Source organism: Aptenodytes patagonicus, chromosome 3 (genome assembly GCF_965638725.1).
Source record: "Aptenodytes patagonicus chromosome 3, bAptPat1.pri.cur, whole genome shotgun sequence".
NCBI classification, from domain to species: Eukaryota; Metazoa; Chordata; class Aves; order Sphenisciformes; family Spheniscidae; genus Aptenodytes; species Aptenodytes patagonicus.
The window spans coordinates 124,723,330-124,746,115 of NC_134951.1; the positions used below are offsets into that span (position 1 = coordinate 124,723,330).

The 22,786-nt window shown below is 38.4% G+C and overlaps 1 protein-coding gene across 4 annotated transcripts in view; it reads right to left on the minus strand.

Annotated features, from left to right (window-relative positions):
* SPTLC3 (serine palmitoyltransferase long chain base subunit 3) overlaps positions 1-22,786 on the minus strand; it is a 96,733-nt gene that overhangs the window by 49,847 nt on the left and 24,100 nt on the right. For 2 of the 4 annotated variants that reach the window (XM_076335076.1, XM_076335075.1), the window contains 3 exons: positions 3,609-3,800; positions 1,885-2,039; positions 792-940 (listed from right to left, as the gene is read on the minus strand). In XM_076335076.1, the coding sequence (XP_076191191.1) occupies positions 792-940; positions 1,885-2,039; positions 3,609-3,800 (496 nt within the window). Of the gene's footprint in view, positions 1-791; positions 941-1,884; positions 2,040-3,608; positions 3,801-18,771; positions 18,916-22,786 lie in introns of those variants that run through there. The other 2 variants (XM_076335078.1, XM_076335077.1) reach the window with 2 other exon arrangements.

The window sequence follows — 22,786 nt, forward strand, 5'->3', positions numbered from 1 at the left end:
TTTTTCAGATTGCTGGATTAAGGAAAAAAAAAAAGTCTATAAAAGACTTCTCCATGCTGGGAAGCCTACCTTTTTTTTCTTTTGATAGCTCCCAAGAAAGATAAAGCCTGAAGAGAAACCTCCCCTTGCATTTCTATGGCTCAAAATTGTTTTCTCTAAAATGCGGGCTGATTGCACCATTAGGAATGCAAGGCTTTGTGTAAAAATATACAATTGAAGATAACACTACATGCAGCCTACAAACCAAAAAAGCAGACAAATCATAAAGGACATATAAACCAAAGAAGTCAGATGGAGCCTTCCTGAATTTATTCCTTAGAGGCACACTAGAAATTTCTATTTAGTGCCCATTAATGCCTCATAAAACATTACAATATATTCTTAGAACATGGGATTAAAAAAAAAATATGTAAAAGCTTATTTTACTAATCAGAACATTCTGTATGTGGTAACTGATATAAATATGTGATGCAATTAAATTTGCCCTAGAACAATTCTTGAAGTCTCAATGTTTATTTTCCTTCTTTTAAAAAATAAGCCTGTTACTTCCATCATTAAGAATCCCAGGCCACTGTATGACACATTTGTTTTTGCTTTTCCAAAAATCAATAACATTTTTCCTTTTTAAAAAAACCCTTATGTGATAATGAATAAAACACATCACTTTTAATAGGGAAACAAGTAATCGTTGATGTGACTAAAATTCTCTAAGTATCCAATTCCTTCAAGATATCTGTAAGAAAAAGCATATAGTTACAGAAACTTTGGTGGCCATCTAGCTGTTTACTCACCCATTTCCTGTCTGGTACTGCAGACTCCTGTCCCGTATTTTTGTAACTCTATGGTCACAGTTTTCAAAGCATTAACATCCGTTTCTGCAAAGCCGAGGTAGTTATAAGAACCCATATTGATTACATTCTTGATAGTCCTTCCTGTAAACCTACAATTAAAGCAAATTTTAAAGAATAGTGCAACTTTCCCTCCAACCCCAAACAAAAAGAAAAAACCCCAAAATTTTCCCACCAAATTTTGTTCCACTGTCAAATTCCTATTTGGGAATTTACAATCCTCATACTTTAACATCCCAAAAGTTTTTCCAGCCTTTCTCTTTTCCTGACTAAATGCTGTTTCTTGCTCAGAACGTTTTCCAGATTCCAAGCTGTAGATGGCAATATACTGGTGTTAGGTGAAAGGGTGCTTTTATGGATTTAAATAAACAAACCAGCCTAGGGCTTTATTTAAGGAACAACTTATAGACACTATTTTTTCAAGCAAATTGTCAACAGCTTCCACAAAGTCATCAGTGTTCACACACATGCAGAAATTAAACATGAGGAAAACATTGTGGGAAACACTATGATACATTCTCAATAAGCTGAAATATAGTCAACCCACACGTTGTCTGTATGGTGAATTTCCATACCTGTTTAATTCAGTTACAGTTGCAAATACACTGAAATCTTCAAGCTGTAAACTGCTTAAAACTCACTGCCAAAGACTCGCTATGTAAGTAAGAAACCACATTTATGCAATGCAAGAAACTTTGATTTAAATCCTAACCAAGGGATACAACAAATTTCGTTGTAATGTTCTGACTGAAGTTCTATTGTTATAAATGAAGTATAAGCAGTCTTACTTGTGCTGACACAGCCAAACAAAACCCATTTGTGGCAGAGTTCAGTCCCTTCCACTACTGCATTTCCAAACAATATTCAGAAGAAAGGGGACGGATTGTCAGCACGGTACTGATTTCAGAAATAGATATGCTGATGTATATTCGTCGAGGATCTAGGTAGGAGGGGCTAGATGCAACTTTCTGTGCTTTGCAGATGTATCAGGAGTATTCTTATGAAGCTGACAGCTGTAGAGTGTAAGCTGACTCACCTAAATGTCCAGTTGTAATCATCTGTAACGCGTTCCATGAGGTCAAACTGTGGCCCTGGGACACTGCAAATTGGACGATTCCAGTTATCCCGTATTCTCATATAGAGGTTTCTGGTGTAAAAGTTCTCAAAATCTTGATAAAGTGGCACAAAATCCTGGTTTGAAAACATGCACAGGGTTACGTTGCTAGGAAAATGTCTGCTTCTGTACCCAAGTCATTCCCATTAAAAAGGAAAAAACGATTCATTAGTAAACAGAGAGCTATAACAGCCACATGTTCCTACGTCACAAACAACTCCAATCAGCAAATATCTTACTTTAATTCCCTTGAAATACAGTGTTGGCTTTTTTAGGGGGTGGTTTTTTTTTTTTTTTAAATGGTCAACAAGTTGGCCTAATTCTCCAGTCCCATATTTGGAAAGTTGGAAATGGAAGAACTCATGATTCGTTCACTTGGAGAAAGCAAATGCTTCAAATTGAGCATTTTGCTATGTGTGGAGCAGATTGCAAAACTAGGATAAACAACTCATTATATTTCATGAAATGCTGGATACGTTAGATTAAAGCTAGTCCAATGTAATTGATCTGGGCATTATTGGCCTAGACTGGACATGCAAACAGCCAGTTAAGACAACTAGTTTGGTTGACAATTAATTTCTATCTATGGATTTTACTTGGCAATTAAATTAAAAGAAAGGTATGGAATCTAACAAAGTTTTATATGAAACAGCAATATAGCCATATTAGGCACTGGATACAATAAACTGGTAAAATAACATGGCATGTAGTTACATATGTGGGAGACTGGAGAATTAAATGAAAACGTAATCCATGGTGGATGGCAAAAAGATTTAACTGGCATGTCTGGAATCAAAATAGCTCAACAAATGGCCAAATCATGAAGTGAATTTGAAAAGGGTATTCCATGAGAATGCTGATAAAAAGACTGCACCATGATATTTCATTAAGTAGTGCATGCATCTTTGAAAAGCCAAAACAGGAAACAATTTTGGGAATTTCATTTGTAAGAGGAACAGTAACACTATTCACATTTTTCCTCCATAATGCCAGGTGTTATTGTAAATGATGGCTCAAACTGCACAGAGAAGGAGGAGCAACAAAAAATTCTAAACGAAGTTAGAAGGCAATTGAGCTTGCTGAGGTGCAAGTTTCACTTAGAACTACGCGGGATGAAAAAATTTAAGTCAGGACTTGCAAGAATTCAGGCTACATTCACTTTGTGCTGGGACAATGATTCCTGAGTGCCCTGTGACCAGCAGTTCAGCAAACATAAGTCAGCAATTACGAAGATGTTAGCACTGCCTATCGCTATGAAGGACAAAGTAAGACAGCCAGATGGGACAAAGAAAAATTGGGGTTTAAGAGATTTGGAGAGACGATATATTTAACAAGAAGGCGTTTCTGAGTTTTCTTTTTCTGTGGATTGACCTAATACACTGAGATTCTCTTTTGCTGAGAGTATTCCGACACTCTTAGAACAAGGTGAACATCTCTCTGGGTTAAATTATGATTTTACATATATATATAGGTACATATTCATACACATGTGTTTAACTGCATTGTGTGTCATTCCTCTCATCCCTATGCAATGTTCTTCTCTAAGATGAAAGTTGTCTGCCTTGTTACTTCGGTAGGTTATTGTACATAACTTGCAAGCAGGGGAAAACTCAGCTGTGGATACATAATGTCTTTTTCATACATACTTTTTGTTGTTCTCTTTCTGCAGCAATGTTACGTTTTTCTAGTCCCCAGGCTCTCATAAAATCTCGCAGGTAGCCAAATATTGTTCCCACTCCAAAACCCAGGAAAGTAAGAACAGCAACATACATTGGTGCCTGTTCAAAGTGCTCAATAAATGTTTTTTTGTAGAGAGTTCCATTTGATATGCCATTCTTCTGAAAATATAGAACAGAAACCTCTGATTAATACATTTCATCTCATCAAAGCTTAGACCTTAGACCTCGAGGCAAATCTTCTTCTCTAATACGCCACAAATTAGGAGAGACATTTAGACCTCACGTTGTATCAGCTGATGCACCTTATACCTGAAGAGGAGGACCTTTAACGCTGCAGTTCTTACTGACCACTGCAAGTATCTTCCATTTCTCTCCTCTCCACCAATGTCCTCAATTGCAGGTGTCTTCAACACCACTCCCTTGTCTATTTTGAAACATGTGAAACTTGTGAAAGATTGGCAACGTATTATTGTGTAATTGGACAATTATTTCAAAGGTGATTAAATGGAAACCACGATACTCTGTTCTTGCAAGAGAGAGCTATAAAAAGGGAAGGGCAGCATTAAAAACTCACCTACACTGCACCTGACTGCTTCTGGAAGTCTTGTGTAACCCATTGCAGCAACTAACCTACATACAACAAATCCTGTCTAAAATAGGGCACCTTTACCATGATGTTCTTCAGATCTGAGGAAGTATTCAAAACAGCTATGATCCCAGCCTTCTAGTTCTGTTCTGATTTCAGAAATGCTTTTAATCATATTTTCAGTGACCTCTTCCATACTTCTAAGGGTACTTAAAAAAAAAAAAAAGAGGAGGGGGAAAAAAAAAAAAAAGAGGAGGGGGAAAAAAAAAAAAAGAAGTGGAGAGACACACAGACACCCTGCTTGTTGGAATAAGTGACCCCATTGTGAGCAACTTCTAGAAATTTACAACCCTGTGTGGACAAAATTTTTTGTCTTGAAAATATTCTAAAATTTCCAATTTCAAATTAAAGAAGCTAAGTTTTTCAATTGCAATCTTCTCAGACCAACTTATATTCAGTAGGCTTAGCAGATTATTCTTTGGAAGAGAGATAACTCCCTTATTTCTGCAAAATATGATGGCATTTACAGTTACTGTCTAGTAACAGCTAACTTGCCAATTCAAAAATAACAAAAAGTAATCAAGAAAAAATAGTGTCCTCTGTAAAAAAAAAAAAGACACAAGACATTTTTGGGCATATTATAAAGCAAGACTACAAATCTATGAAGAAATACCATTAATACATTGCTGCCTGTGGGATGGATGAACTAAAAAAAGTTGATTATCTATTTATGTAATGCAGCAAGCTGAAATAGAATAGTCATATTAAGAACAACTGCAAATCCACTGTACTTGTCAGACCTAGCATATTATTGATCTTCATACTGCACTAAAATGCCTTTATCCTCAAAAGATTTTTATTTCAGTAGTAACTTGCTGTCCAATCCTGGATTCACAAAGTTTTCTTGGGAGAGAGAGGAGAAAAAAAAAAAGGAAAAAAAAAGAAAAAAAGGTGTTGGGCACAAGATAGAATATAAAGATTTTGAAGGAAACCCAAAAAGGAAAAAATTGCTGGTAGGGCTGAACAGAAACACATTTAGACTTTGGAAAGACTTATTGCCCTGAGAAGGAGGACATGCAGGGCTGGCTCTCACCACGTGAGGGTAGACCTTTGAAGCAATGTTACGCATTCACTCCTACCTCAAGCTAATTGCTCTTTTAGGGCAGCCTATTCACCATGAAAAACATTTTATGAGGATGAGTTAAATACTTGGTCAAGTCATATTTCACGTGAGCCACAACAGCTGTGTGCACACAGCAACAAGGTACAGTATTCCATCAAGGATTAAGCTCAGTCATACTACCTTTCATTTGCCATGGGCTAAGAGCATACTTATGGTCATCTATGGCAATTCAGTTGTCCTTGTAGCTTGTCAAGCTGTGATGATGTGACAACGCACCTGAGCCCAGAGGAGAGAATTAGCATGATGATTCTGTTCGTCAGTTTTATTAAGAAACAGTTTGTTGTTATATATCTTACTGGTAAAGGAATAGGGAAGCTCATGTCAGACTCCTGCATTGCAAAACTCTTCTTCCGCAATAAAACTCTTCTGTTGTGGAACTCTCACTTCAGCTGCTGCTGTTTTATGCAGTCGGTATGACATATGTATTTAAACACGTAACCACTGTCACCTACTATCCTTAATACAAACAGCTAGTTTCTATTATAAAAAGTAGTAAACGGCATCAATAGTAGTAAAGTACTAAGAATGCAGGGTCAGACTGTGACCCATATTCTCCAGTCTATGAATGAAGAAAACCAAGAGTCTTCAAATAGCCCAGGGTTAGTACAAGGCTGGGAGAACAAATTCAAAAAATTACAGTGACATCTTGTCTAAAAACTAAAGTGAGGAAAACAAACAGCATTTCAACCATCCCTAGAGGCCCACAAAAAAGTAGAGAAAGAGTCTCAGGGTTGGATTAACTAAAAGAAGTAGATTTGCTGCTTCTGGAGAGCAGTAATGTGGATGCTTTTGTGCAGCACTTCAAATCCAAGCATTGGGGTACGGTTGACTGACTGAGGAAGTTCAACAATTTCAGCCAACCTAAATGGTCAGTGGATGAATGGTTAATTGCCATTTTGGATTACATTACTGTTGACTTTTTACATGATATCATAAAGTTTTTTTGAGAAGAAAGAGGTGGAATTGGAGACTGTGCATTTAAAGCACCTAGACAGTGAAGACAGATGTAATTTAGCTGTTGCTCTCACCAAAATCAAATACAGCAGATCTACAAATGCCTGAAATTATTCAGAGATCACTAGTTACACACTGGGTGCTCTGCTGAACTGTAGACTCACAAGTATATTATTATCTGTAATAACACCTGTAGTAGACGGTATATTATCTAGCTCCATACCTCAACTGTAGCAATCCTAAGTAGCAGATAATTAGGCAAAGATTCTAAAAACAAGAATAGAAAATGATATTTTCCTCAGTATATTCTCCCAACTTCCAGCAACTGGTGGCTTTGAGTTTTCATGAGCCTGAGATTGTGTTATCACATTTAATAGTCATCAGGGGATAACTATGAATTTGGTGATCATTTTTGAACCCACAAATACTGTGGAAATGAATTCTGAATTTTGATAATTGATTTAATCTGTAAAAAAAAGTATTTCCTTTTGTAATTATAAAATTGCCTGATAATTTCATTTGACAATTTACTTTGACCATTGTTGGCTGTTCAGCTTTGCTACTCAACCAATTACACAACTCAATTTTCGGTACTTGAATGACTTCTGCCTCTCCACTTATCTCTTCCCAAGCTGAAGAACCTTAATCTATTTAATTCTAGTCTAGTCTAGTGTCCTTGTCCTTACACAGGTTTAAAAAATAAAATAATAATAATAAAAAAAATTCTATATTTTAATGCTCAACTTTCTCTTCACTCTGAAAAGTTCAATAATACCTTTTTGAGATGCAGGGGAAGGGAATTAAAATTGCATACAACACTGGAGGGCACAGTATGGATTTATACATCTGCAAATGATGCTTTGTTTTGTTTTCAGTTGCTTTTTTAAAGATTGTTAAGATTCTGTTTGCCTTCTTGCCACAGTTCACAGTTTCAGAAATATCTCTTATGATTACAATATATCCTTCCATAGTTGCAATAAACACCTAATTTAGAGCACACTGCTATTAGTGCATTCTTAGCATCATTTCCCCCTCCAATTCATTCATTGTTTTTCATTTAGTGACCTTCAGTTTTGTCTACTGTTTTATCAGCATTACACACTACCAATGAGAACTTTCTGCAGTGCTTGTTGTCCAGAGCTAATTTTTCACTACCCTGAAGAATTTGGTATTGTCAACACGTATTGCCACCTATTTCTCCTCACCCCTTTTTCCAGACCACTGGTGAAAATGTGAGAGAGCACAGGTCCAATAAGAGATCCCTGGGGGACTCCATTCCCTGCGTTTCCCTGGTCACCTTTTCAAAAATCGTATCTTATTTGTAACCTCCCATTTCTCTGGCAAAAAGGCCAACTTAAGCAGCAGCCCAGAGTTACTCAGCAATTTTACGTTTGGCTTCCTTTAAAAATCTTGAGTAAATACCTTTTGTGATACGCTAATCCACATTTTATTGGCTTGTTTTAAAAATTCTGTTGGCATTCCAAAACAAAATAGTTTCTCAGCAGTCTGCCACAGAGTAAATATACTTTGCAGGCACAAATGCAAGGAATCTACTAATGCAATGTAAAGACACCCAACGCAGAAAAGCTACAGCTGAAATTCAAAATGAATGGATGTTTTGCCATGGAGTTTGACAAACCTAGGATTTCATTGACTTCTCGGAAACCAAAAGCACAATCAGGATATGCAACTTCTGCGTGTTAGGTCTCTGCTTAGCTTATTAGAACATGCTGTCTTGTACTCTCTTGATACCAAAGGCCACACACAGCTCAGCCTCATAACTCTGTAGCACATAGTTATAGAGAACCCATGTCAACAGATTTGACAGCGGCCTTAAACCACAGCTGCAAATTGGTTTCCAGTAAGACACTCACAGCAAGAGAATTCCTGGGCAAGATTTTGATGCCAGGGAAGTCAACAGGAGTGATGCCAGTGCAGTAAAGTCAGCTTTAAGTGCAATAGCTCTTAGATCCCTATATTCTGTAATTACCCAAAGTATTTTGAAACTCTCCCCTAATGAAGAATCCCCTCCTGAATGCCTTCAGTTTTTAAAATGGAGAAATTATCACTAACAACAAATCTAACAGTGTTATTAGAATGGGCATCAGTATAAAATACTGAATATAATGGACACACAGTCTGAATCAAAATAGCTTGCTCTAATAATAATGTAAACTAACCTCAAAGTCTATTAAGCACATTCCTGGCAACACCTTTATAAGGAATAGTTATAAAACATGATGTTTGCATTAGGAAAGAAAAATAAAAGATAATTATGCAATAGCATGAATAATATTTAAATATTTGTTCATACTACCCTTAAAGTGAGGAGAGAAATTTTCATTGCATTTAGGTCCTGCAGCCTCTGGAAGAGTGCTAGTTGGCACGAGCCAGATTTTTATCAAGGGGAGAGCTAAGAATTGAACAGCATGGACATAGTGTCACAGTACTAAACCTGTGTGCTGGCCCCGATTAATTTACTAGCAAAGAGGTAACCACTTATGCTGGTGTAAGTTAGGAGTAAACCTGTGTGCGTGGAGTTGTGTCAAAGAAACTGAGACCTGAGAACTCATGTTTTCACACAAGTCTGTTCTGTAGAGACAACATAAACTCTAAAGAAATCCAGAAATCCCAATCTGTTTTTTGAAATCTGTCCTTAATTAAATATTTTTTGAGCTATTATGGCCACTTCCAATGCAGCAGCAGTAGGTGCAGACAGCTATAGCCTTGAAATAAAACTACCGGGAGAATAATAAAGTCTTTGTCTTTAAATATAAGTTCCCCACTAGGAATAAAATCTGATCCAGAAGCAGATGAAACTTTATTTTACTCTCCCTCAGTTTAAGAAGAAAGTTTCATCTGTTTCTGGATCAGATTTTATCATGTTGCTGCATACAACCTATTAAAAAAGCAATGCAAGCTGACTGATCTACATAAAGCTTCCAAGACAGATATGTATATGAAGGATAGGTGTTGAAAACTGTGAACCAAGTGATAGCCATGTTTGCTCAATATCTGCCAGATTTCAAGACGACATTGAAATCTTAAGCAAATTAGGACAGTGCATTGCTACAGTTAAAAACTGACAGGAGAACAGACTGATAATCGCTGATGCAACATCTGATTGCTTGCAGATGGTTTGGTTCTACACACGTTTCCTCCCTAACATTAGAAGAAAAGCATCTGGGACAAGACCCTAAATGTTGGTGATTTTAGATGTCCTGGGATGTGTGAGACAGCCACATGGGGATGACAGGGCCTATAGAGGCCAGTACCCTTCTGGAGCAGAAGCTGAAGATGGGGTACTACAGGGTCCCTTTTTAGCCATGAGAAGGGTATGGTCCAGCTGAATCCCACTCAGAGCTTGCCACTGGATAGTCACAGTTTGAAGTGGCTGGTGTGCAATTATGTCCCCTATGGATCATTGTCACCAGAAGGCTGGGTCTCAACGAATAGAACTGTCAGGTTCTATGCAAACCCACCAGGCTGACTGCCATAATTATTACGTTTTCCCAAAACCACCATACCTAGGCATCCATTAGACACTAGGGGATTCTTAATGATTGTATGCAGTCCCCAGGAAAAGAAAAAAGGCAACTGAAATTATGAAAATTGGAAGTTTCCTATAATGAATATACTATTGACACAAACTGAGATTACTTCACAAATCTCGAGTTACTGGCAATGATATCCTTTACTTTAAGCACGTGGTGTTTTTTTGTTACAACACATTTCAGATCTTACAGGCTCTAAAGTTTCTAAAACGTAAACCAAAAATGGCTACCTGGGGAATTCATAGCTTACTGAGCTACACAGACAAGACTTAAATTAAAAATAGTTATGAAACTTATACGTCTAGAAGGTGTTAAAATGAAGGTCACAGCCTCTTGCAACATGACTGTTGTGGTTTAACCTCAGTTGGCAACTGAGCACCACACAGCCGCTTGCTCACTCCTCCCCCCCGGTGGGATGGGGGAGAGAATTGGAAGAGTAGAAGTGAGAAAAACTCGTGGGTTGAGATAAAAACAGTTTAATAATTGAAATAAAATAATAATAATAATAATAATAATAATAATAATGATGATGATGATGATGATGTAATAATAATACACAAAGCAAGTGATGCACAATGCAATTGCTCACCACCTGCCGACCGATGCCCAGCCAGTCCCCGAGCAGCGGCCCCCCCGGCCAGCTTTCCCCAGTTTATGTACTGAGCATGACGTCACATGGTATGGAATGTCCCTTTGGCCAGTTGGGGTCAGCTGTCCTGGCTGTGCCCCCTCCCAGCTTCTTGTGCACCTCCAGCCTGCTCAGTCGGTAGAGCATGGGAAGCTGAAAAGTCCTTGACTAGTGTAAGCACTGCTCAGCAACAACTAAAACATCCGTGTGTTATCAACACTGTTCTCATACTAAATCCAAAACACAGCACTGTACCAGCTACTAGAAAGGAAATTAACTCTATTCCTGCCGAAACCAAGACAATGACAAAGCCACAAGAAAGTACAATCTTCACACAACACAAACTATAAATAGCAACCAAGCCAAAAAAACTTTAGTTCTTATTACTGTGTGTCTGCAGAATCCTTGTTTAGACTGATTATTGATTTCTGCTGAAGGTTCAAGAAAAAAATATATACCTGGTAGTAAGGCAATCGATAAGGACTAAGAGTAAAATTTCCAAGACTGTCCAGAAGGTTTAGGAAATATAAGACACCTTCAGAATAACTTAGGAATCCATGTGCTATTGAACTTGCCAGGGATTTAGAATTTAACAACTCAGGAACTCTGAAAAGTTTGCTCCCTGTAAACAGTATTAACTGCTGCTTGTTCTGTTCTGCTACTTGAGGTTTGTATGAAGATTGGGTCCTTTCACCATACTTTTCACAAGCACCAGGAAATGGCTTTTGATTTGTTAATCAACTGCCACCTAATTACTGACTAAAAACTTGCAATCTCTCTACAAATTCATGACAGCATACTGCAAGCAAATACCGACAAAGGTATGAAAAGACAGGATCTTCGCCTTCCAGACTTGCATCATTTTTTCAGTCGAGCACAAGTGAAACTCCAACATATTCACCTTATAATAAATTCTTTCAGCACCAAATAGTCAAGTCCTGCCATGCTGACTATGGCACTAATGACTACTATGAAAATACAGATGTGAATGACAAACACATTAGAAATATACCGTTAAATAGAAAATATTGTTACATAACTGGGAAAGCAATACCCTTACTATATAATTTTCAGACTAACGCTTTATTCTGATGCTAAAATCAGAGTGCAACATAGGAGGTTGGTAGGATGCAGAAGACTTACTCATAAATAACGTTCAGGAAGAAAAGAAGTTGGTAAAAGCCTAGAGACAGCAGTGGCAAGAGGTCCAAACGAACAAAGATGAACTTGGAAGGTGCACATTTCATTGTCTTAGTTTTGTACGTTTTTATGCAGATATTTATATTCATTCAAGAAGTGTCTTAGCCTGGTATGTCAGGATATGAATTTCTAGCCCTGCACACACTACAAGCAATGTGCATTCCAGCATCAATGAATGTTTATTTGCAACTATTAAGTAAACTGTCTACTGTGTGCAATTTTCGCAAAACCGATAGGTCAGCACGTGTTTTCATCTGGTATGAATTTAGTCCAGCAAGTAGAACTGCACATTGCAGAATGGTCATACTGTAGTGTCTGTCAAAAGAAAAGCCACATACATCTCTCTCTACAGCACAGACTCAGGACAAATGCCAGTAGCAAACCATGAAAATGCAATGTGATGATGGGGACAAAAAATCTAAGAAAACACTACTTTGAACAGTAGGTTTCAGAAATTGCAATATAAACCATAACAGATACTATCTAATATCAACTAAGGCACTTACATCAAACAATACATGGGAGACAAAAAACCCCTGCATAGTAAACTCTTCTCCCAATGGCTTTACATCTGTACATTGCAAGCAATAGCAAGAAACACTAGGATGAAAAAGGAATATGTATGCCTGATACAGCTATTACTCTGTTTGCCATTACTCCCAGAAAATTAAAAGAGGACTCAACTCAACATAACTAGGAAGGCATGAGGGCAAAGATGGAGCTTAAGAATTTCAAATTATTAGAGACAAAACAACGAAGTTAACTACCCGGAGAGATACTTACGAACACCAGAAGGTATTTCCTAACTTTACAGCAATTACACAGTAGAAAGCCAGGCACATTGAATCAGACAAAAGAACTGGATGAAACGCCTAGGTTACAGCAATCCTGACATAGTTCATGGCGTCAAGTTGGAGCAAGTGTTTGCTATTATTTCCAAAGCTTACAGTAAGCTACAAGATTCGCACTGCCTGGCCACATCACAATATCTCCTGATCATTCAAATCCTATGGCTTTGGCTTTATGGATAAACAAACAAACAAACAAGATTATGATGAAGTGGTATCACTTCAAAGACACTCAGTTTCTGCACATCACTGGCAATGATCTACTAATACAGGAAATTTCTTCCAGAAGTGATTTAGCATTTAGAAATTCATTCTGTGGATCTCATATACCTTTTTGATAAGAAACTAGTATTTGCTGGGATCAAGACTGTAACTGAATGGAAAGATGCTTGAGACGATCTAACCAGACTATTAGTGATTTTGCCCAGTGTGAATTCTGAGCTAAAATCTACATGAAGCAATCAACCAACTCAATTTCCCACATCGTGACTTTGCAAAGAACACCAGAAAATGTTTTAACTAGCATCAAATTGCTCTCCCTGCAAAATTCCCTTGTGAAGAAAATGCTATAGGTGAACAGACAGATCTTATGCGCTAACTTGCATAACTGAATCACCATTGGATCCTAGAGCTTTTCCCATTATATAGTACAATAGCTTCAAACAGGGCCAGGATTTTGCACAGGTGACAAATGGAAACAGTTTAATAATGAGACACATATCCCCTATCAGAATGGATGTGTCCCTGGACTTTCCTGGATCACGCCAAATACATCACAAGCTTCAATCTTAATGTCTCAGGCCATCTTTGGTTCCTGAGATGATGGCACCAGTTTTGATGAAGACTTCTGGAAGGCATAATACATCAGGTCCCTTATTAAAGGATCACAAATGTAATTTACAGCATTCACACTTCCTACCTGAAAGTTGCATATCATTAGAATAATTTGCACATTATTCTAATTATTCTGAGAGTTATGCACAGGTTAAGTTGAAACAGTGTGCCCTCCAAGACTTTCCTATTGTTGCATATCATATTTCAGAAAGGTGACAGAGAAAATCATTGCCAATTTTGTTAATGCAATCAGAGTCTTAGCTGGACTTATGCTATCTCTTCCAAGGTAATTAACTACTTTTAAATGATATTTAAATACATATCTCTTGGCATACCACAGATGGAGAGGAAAGATAGAGATATGAAATACCATAATAAAAAAATTACCATTTTAATGATGGGGAAAGCAGAATTTCTCAAGAACAGCTGGGAAAGAGGCAATCAGGATTTGTGTTGCCAGTTTTACAGGTAGGGGTATTAAAAACTCAGTAGGAAGATGACCATCTGGGTAGACAAGGTCCTTCTCTGAGCTAGGATAGGACTTAAGCATCAAAAAAGAGCCCTAGGGAAAAAAACATTCAGAATAAACTCACTTACTGTATAGCACATAGGTTTTTAGGACAGAAGAATTCAAAGAGGATGAGGGAGACAGCCATCCTATAAATGTGCCAGTAGCCTCACAGCACATCACAGTAGCAATAAAGTTGAGAAAATTAATAGCTAATCTTCAAACACAAGAGAAGCTGTCTTAAATAAGACGACAAGAATTCATTTAAACAATAGTTAAGCAACTTGGCAGCAGTGACCATGGCATAATTGAAGTCAGATGGACTATGCCAAAGCCAGCATCAGAACTGGCATACGTGATCAAATCAGTGCACCATTTAATTTAGCAACGTGACAAGGGCTGCAACCCACCTATCCTCAAATTATCTTGCAAGAACCCCAGAAAGTTTACAGAGTAATCCGGATTCACCAACTTGTGCCCTAGTGCAGAAAAGCTATATATTTTAACAGATGAAAACCAATTACCTGCTTCAGATTTTTTTTCCCACCTAAAACTCTACAGAAACAGTAACATCCTCTCTAGCTATTTTTTGTTTGGAAAATATCAAGAAAAGGTGGTTTCAATCTGTTATGATTGAGTAATGCCTACCTCTATACCTATGAGGAACTCACAGGTGGATTCCTCCAGGATCCCAGAGGTGGTACCACAGTTCTGCCAGAGCCTGTGTCTTCCCACTAATTTCAATTTCTGCCTCGTACAATTGGAAAAGATGATCTGGGCCTTGATGACTTCTTAATGTCTATTTAATTGTAATGATATTCATTAACCATTATTAAATTGGCTAATTCAATCTTAGAGCTCAAAACAAAATAATTGTATTCTACTTCTATTGCTTGAAGATTAATAAAAAAGAATCTAGAAATAAATTGTTACATGATTTTTTTTTTTTTAGTACATCATACATTAAAATACTTTTTATAAGTTGTTTCAGTACTTATGTAAGTCATAACACTGAAGATGAGAATGGCTGGCTTTCTCTCATCTGAACCTTCTGTAACTATCAGGTTTGCAGAAATCACCCTTAAACAAATGCTCTCCTCAGGTTTTATAGCAGTCTAGCTATAGACAAAAAGGAAAGTCCTCACCCCACCATGGACTAATTTTCATCAGTAGATCCACATCTACCTACAGGCAAATACCTAGAGGCTGTGGTTCTTGGCTGAAAAGACAAGACAAGGAAAAAGAAGCACACCAGAAATTCAAGAGACAGAAAGCAGGTGCAAGAATACTGAGGGAAAGGGGTGACTGAAGCATGTTTTGTTGGTTCAGCAATGGAAGACACCTTTTCAAATGCATAGCAAGAAGCAAAAAGTCAGTTGAATTAGCCTTTGGATTTGAACAATTTTAACCTGTGTTCTAAGAAAGCAATGGCTTATGCCCTCATGTTACCCCTTTGTCTGCAAGTACCCCTCTAGTAGCTTTTGAGCTCATAGACCAATTTCAATCAAATCTGATGGAAGAATAGAGATCTTCAGGATATGAACTTTCCTGAAAGCTTCAGGTAAATCTGACCTTGATAGTGCAAAGAGATCCAAATCCATGTGCTGAAGGAAAGACAGCAATAACTTGGCTCCTTAGCCATTCTTGGAGTGAATTACACAGGCACAAGTTAATGACCCATGAGCCAGCATCTACGTAGCTCTGAACAAAGTTCAGCACATTCTGCCTCTTGCTTATCTGGAAAGCAAGGACACGGTAGGCAAGCTGGGATGTTGTGGGGTGGTAGATGATGCTAGACACAAAACAAGATGAAATCAGGCTTGCTCATGGAAAAAACAATTGTGGACATTTCACAAGCCTTTGTCTTACCTCCAATATTATTTCCTCCCATATTGCTGTGGGGCAAATTAAAAAACAATACTCAAAACATTGCTGCACCTTGGAAGTAGTTTAAGTAGACATTAGGGTATCTTAACTCAAAGTTTTCATTTATACTGATCATAAAATGGCAGAAATCAAGGGACTTAGGAAAAGCAGGAAATGTAACAACAGAGTAACAGATTTCAGGAGAGCACAACTGTAACTCAGAAATAGCAGGCAACTTTATAGGAAGAAATATTAAACATAAAAGGAGTTAGAAAAAACCCCAGCCATCTCTTAAGAAAATAACATTAAGAACAAAAGGATAAACCACTCCAGTGCTACTAAGCAGTATACAAGTCTTGGCTGAAGTACTCCATCCAGCTTTGGGCAATGCTTTCTGGGAAAGAAGAGGTGAACCAAATGGAGAGAACTGGAAAGAGAAGCATAAAGTCTGGTCAAAGTAAGTTATGAGGAAAGAATGAAAGAATTTGAATTGTCTAGTCTAAAGAGAAGAGAAAACCCTAATGACTGGCAGCCTAAGAGTCTTCAAACATGTAAAAGGTAACTGCAAGAGGAAGATAATAATCTATGCTCTGGAAAGCATCAACATGCTTAAATCACAGCCAAGGTGATCTAAATCAGATATTAGAAAGAACTTTCTACTGATAAAAGCAGTTAAACATGAAGCTAGAGCAATGGAGGTATTTAAGATGGGTATAAACAGACGTCTCTCAGGAACATTTTATGTATAGTCAAAGCTAATATTGTCTAGCAAAAGATATCAGAAAGCAGTGCTGTCAGTCTTTTAACAAAATCTCAAAACAGAGTGGCACAGCTTCTGGGCTTAGAGGCTCCAGAATAGCCTTCAAGATATTCTAGCATAGCCCTGGATAAAACTGAGTCTGCCTTGTTGTATAGAAATGGACTAGATGACACCTCAAAATACTTTTAAGCTCTTTTACCTATTTTTCCCATTTACTTTACATTCAGAAACCTCACCATGACATGAAACGTGGAACAGAAAAGACCGAGCGCTCCAAAAATAGCTGATACACATTTTGCACAGAGTGAAATGCATGCAGATAGAGAGAACCTCTACACCATGGATGCTGGAAGAAGGAAGTAGATATATAGAGTTTCTGTTTAAAATTACAATAAAATTAACATGACTCTGGCTTGTGGCAACTGTCCGTGTTTGGAGAACTTTACAGCCTTTTTTTTTTTTCTTTTGTGGCCACACAAACCCCCCTGTTATCTCTATCTCATTAACATCTTTACATAGCACCGTTCTAGTATACCAATTCTCTGAGAGATATGATAATGTTTCTCTGACTTTTCCATTAGGATAACACTTCTGTTTGCACATCTGTGCTTGTGCTTCTATATTTGGGAAGTACCGAGATAGACCAACAGCAGTTGGCAAAGCAAAGACTAGGCAGGACCATCTAGAATGGATGTGCTGAAGCTCTGATCAACCATACGCTCTCCTGAGCTACCTGACACATTTCAGGAGTGACAGAAGATGCCTATACACCAATCTTATTTCTCAAATATGACAATTGTCAAAAAAAAACCCCACCCAAAAGGAAGGCGCTCTCTCTCTCAGAAAGGAACGTAGTTTTAAAGCCCATTAAAATGCAAAGATTTTAAAGTACTAGTAAAACAGTCTCATATTTCTGAAAAAAATAGCTGTTGTTTATAGTTATACATGACAAGCAAGTCACAGTAAAACTTCATGTAGAAGATAAATACACCTTTTTCAGAAGACCTCATGTTTCACCTCTACCCTTCCACATCTGCAAAAAAAAAAGAAAAATTTACAAACCTGAACATAAGATTAACGTTGTGCCCTTCTATAATGGCTGCTGCAAATATATTTGTGCAATGAGGCAAATAACGAGCAATGACAAAAGGTGCAGGTGTCTCTCTCAACTGCAGTGGAGAGAGGTCTCAAATTCGTTCTGACAACTTTAGTTCATCCGGTAACTACTCTGCGAGGGTGAACTACATACTTACATCCTACAATCTAGCAGAGAAAAATACCATTTACTTCTGAGGAAAATCCACATGTGCAAAGTAATATGATCTCACTAGCATGTCCCACAGCACAAATCAGTTGATAAAGAATTAATAAAGCTCAGTTACAGTGGGGAAAAAAAAATAAACTACCTGAGGTCTCATGCACATAAACTCCTCACAATATCTGTCTAAGGAGACACTCCTGTAGGTAAATACTTAGATGTTTCAGCCATAATGCTTCACAGTGAATCCTGAAACAATACTAGTATACTCTGATAACTCCTTGTTTTACATTCTTTCCCATTCCACAGGGAAGGAAGCTCTGCACTCCCCTCATTCTCATATAGGAAATTAATCATCCTAAACTGAATTAAGAAATTTTATGTGCCCATCCTGACAGCTCCCTTATGGACTAATGGAATAACTTTTGCCTGTGTAAAAAATCAGTTGATACAAAATCAAGAATGACAAGAGGGACATATGCAGAATAACCATCATAATTCAAGAATATCCCCCTTTGGGGACCCAATTCATACCAGATAGTATGGTTGTCTCTTTTTTGCACCCCTTTTTTTTTTCGTTTTCATGGTTCAAAGCTAATCTCTTAGAGCATAGCAACTGCTGGAAGATAAAAAGTATAGTAAAACACTATTTGCAGTTCCTACATCCTAATTTTTTTTCTGCATTCTGCTCAGGATGATGAAAGTGGAAGCTCTTAGAACAAAACTCAGGTAGACCTGCCCAACTCATGAGGCAGAATCCAGAGTCTATCAGTGGGGGAATATGGCTAAGGCACTGTGAGCTCCAAAGAAAGCACAAGTCAGTACTCAGGAAACACAGATAAGGGCACCAGCACAAGGCTCTAGGGAAACTTCTAAAAAAGATGAATCTTGCTTCCAGAAAAACAGAACTGTCAGCTGCAAAGGCTAAACTATGCAATTAGCTTGAATTACCTGTTTAAATAATTGCTTGAATTATGGGAGGATCTGATGTTTCCGACGATGTCTCTTACTCTTCTCTTTAACCAGCAGTGCTTCCACTCCAGGCTGGCAGGAGATGACACGTAATGCCCTCCGCTGCCAAGCTACACTCCTTGTTTTGCAGTAAGTCAGTCCGTGTGGCAGGTGATTTCTGCAATGCCTGAAGGCAAAGTCTTGCCTCAGTGACATGCAGGGGCTCCTGGCTCACAGCTTGTACAGGAACTGGCAGGCCTGCCAACTGCTTCCTGATCCTGAGTTTTACGAAAGCAAGATACCTTGACAGTACCTTCCATCTGCAAGAGGTAGTGGCTCTGGAATTAGACTCAATCAGACCAGTGGTCTGGCTTGTGTCTTGCCTATGTCCACACAGAAAGAGGTGGCAATTCATATCCCCATCCAGTTCTAGAGTCTAATCTCCGAAGTGTACTATGAGCTCTAGCTTTAAGTCAAGTTAAAAGAGAAATAAATGAGAGGTTTCTCCTTTTGGATGAAAGGAGGGTTAAGGCAGTTCAGACTAAGCTAAATGCTCAGTATAGCCACGTCCATTGGAGCTGTTGCGTAGAAACAATATAGAAACGTACAGTGAAAGGCATTGGCTTCCCTGAGGGAACTTGAAAGGTACCCACAAAAAGTTATGCCCATTTCAGAAGAGTCAGAGAAAAGCATGCAGAGAGATTACATCACTTCATGTCAAATACTCTAAAACATAAATTTTATGTTCAGGTAGTTTACTTATAGGTTTGCCTTACCAAATGCATTGCTGCTTCATTCTCACAGAATCACTGTAAACCAAAGCATGGGGGTAAAACCCAGTATCCTCTGCTATTTGTTAATGAACAAAACAGATTAGAAGCTTTTTTGGAAAGAAAAAACCCTGAACAATGGAAGAGTATCCAAACTGGGATTCTACCATAGACACATTGCCCAAAAAGTTAGGCTTGGCTAGATCTGTCCACTGTATGCCAAAATTGCTCGAGGACAGCCAGGTAGTAAGGTTGGGTCCTACACCATGCCTAGAGAACTGAAAATGCAACTGTCAGACAGTGCAGTGGTAAGTGAAGATATACAGGAAGGTGTAGAAAATAAAAATATAATTAAGCTTAAGGTTCAGATTATCACTTATATCTTGACTGGAATGGAATGTCAAATCTTTAAAGTACCCTCACTCAGGTGCGTCACACCATGTAGATTATTTGCATTAAAACAGAACATAACCTCTGGGGGAGTAAATTCATGCCAAGAATGGAAAATATTTGACACGGGCATTCCTGCATTGCCAGGAGAAAGGATCACAGACCACAGAATTTTGAAAGATTTTTATTTTCTGTGGGAGCCATTCCAAAAAACTAACCGCTTAGTTTGCAAAGCAGAGCTGAATTATTTTGAAATTCAATATATGTCCCTGTGTCTCTGTAGTGAACGAGAGCTAAGTCTTACCAACTTTTTCCTGTGTTACAAACCTCAGTAGAATAATGTGGAAGGCTTGCATTCCTACACAAACCCCCTGCAATTCTATCCCCATTTTCTAAGATCCATCTCAGTCCCACACAGCCCTCAAATCTGCTTCTGGTGTCTTAAGAGACATACTGCAGAGGAGACCACACTTCCCCAGAAATACTACAGCCCAATTTTGGATTTGGAAAGAAAGTTGTAAAATTTAAGTATATTCTTGAAGAACATATGAGAAAATCAATTAAAACACTCTTACTAACCCACACCAACAGAACAAGGGTGTTTCAAACAGTTACAAAAAAGGTTATGCTAGAATTCTCCTAATGGGAGTATGGTAAAAAGCTGGCAGTAGCAGCCACGGCAAGCACTGCTGCTTTTGTTTTAACTAAATGTTCAGTCAACACTAAACTATTTCATTTCAGAGTATTACGTGTTAGTCAATACAGATGCTGGCTGTGAAATAATTCATGTTTCTGTGGCTATCCGCTTGCCAGTCCTGTTTCTTTGCTATTTGCAAAAAAAGGAAGGAAAAAAAAAATTCAACTGACTTCCTTTGAGATTGCAGCTGCTTCCAGATCTACATCTTCCCCTCCTTGCGCCATTCATTCCCCTCGGTTCCTTGCCTCCATCCTGGCTGAGATCACCTGCCACAGACTCAACCCATCCACCTTTCACCTCCTCTTGGCTTTCCCTCTCTAGCCTCCAGCTATGCCGGCACCCCCAGTGAGCTCGGCACACCCCTGACCTAGTTCTCACAGTGCATTTTGCTCCCTCGGGCAGCTCCACCTCACTCCACCCGAGCACTACCACACTGCTGAACGCAGCTCGCTCCTCGGGACGACCAAGCAAGCCAGACTCTCCAGTTCAACCACTGCTTTATCTCACTCCCCCATTTCCACCCTGACTGGCCGATTGTCACTTGTCAGGGAGCTCTTTGTCTAATACAGATTTTGCTGACCTTGACTTGAAAGTGAGAAGGAGTTACAAAAGTTCAACTATGATTACTTGTCCCTGATATTGCCACTTTAATAATTAGAAATTGTGACAGGCAGGTATGCCTTATTCACAAGTATGCTTTTCTCATAACAGATGTGAAAGTGGGACCTAAACCAAACTGTTTTTTTATAATTGTAACTTGCTTGGCTTATGACATACATGGCTTCGTGTCTAGCTGATGAGTAATCTGAATATGTGAAACTAACCACTATTAGATAAATTAGATATTATGCAGCTTGAGAATTAGTTTTCCTATTCCAAAAGTGACCAGTATCCATACCTAGGTCCATAGGTATCCATATCCATACCAAATAGGTCCATACCTAAGGACCTATTTCCGGCAGCTTTAGGGACATCCTTCCCTTCCAATGTCTTGCATGTGTGTGCAGTTTTGATTTTTTTTTTCCCCCCAATTTAATTCTCTTTTCAAAACACAGAATGTTTCAAAGTCCTGGCAATGTTCTTACCTACTCAATTGTTAAAACAGCGTTGTTTATGAGCTCTGCTAAATCTTACATGTTGAACAATATGGGCTGAGAAAAACCCCCAAAATCACAAACTCCTGGTCAGTTTTGCAATGATCTGCCAGAACATGTGACGAGATAAAGAGCAGGTGTGTCTGCTTGTTTTAACCACGGCTAAATGAGGCTAATAAAGAAACAAGACTGCAGCAGTTCTTTCAAGTTAAGAAAAAAGTTCTTTGTCTGATAGCATAGAAAGTAATACTGGTTCACTTGCCTCTACCATGAATTTCAAGAAATTGTGCCAGAAGATTTATCATCAGACTTGGTAACTGATTGTCATCATGATTTCATAGGTAAAGCTGTTTCCTATTCCAAGAAGGTATAGTTGGCAAATGCGACTGCTTACACACGATCGATGCCCATCTCTCATACCTCTGCTGAAATATTGCATTGCAAACCCTGTGTGAATCCTGTGGAAAATGGCTGGGCTTTTTGGCCACACAGCTAAGTTGGCATGTAGCACAGCCAAGAATGCAACACACTGTGCAATAGTGACTAAATGCAGCCTTGAAATGTTAGCCGTAAGCCAGGAAGATGTACAGGGCTGGGAAAAAGGAAGATAGGAATAAGCAGCAAACAGTGAAGTCTGCAAACAAATTATTTTCAGTCAACCATGGTGGTTACTTACTGAGAAGTGTCAGGGTGTGGAGATATTATATTTTGATTGCTTCTCCAGCAAAACATTACGCAAAATAATAAGAAAACTGAAGAACCCTCAAACCGTCCTCTGCCAGTCTTTTAGACTACATTTTTAATGCAGAAGCCTTTCTTGGATATCTGGTTAAAAGCTCTTTAACAGGCTTTCCACATTATTCAAGTTATTCTATGGGTAGCCCTGAAAAACAAAATATTCTAATTAGGATCGCCTAAATCTCAAGGAAGAAGTAGTCAAAGCTCTCTAAAATGCCTAACCATCAACCTTCAGCCCAAGCTTACAGAAACTCTCTCTCACACAGTGAGAGGTTTGCATCCGTTCCATTTCTGTCTTTATGCTGATGTTCTGAAATACAGCTCCC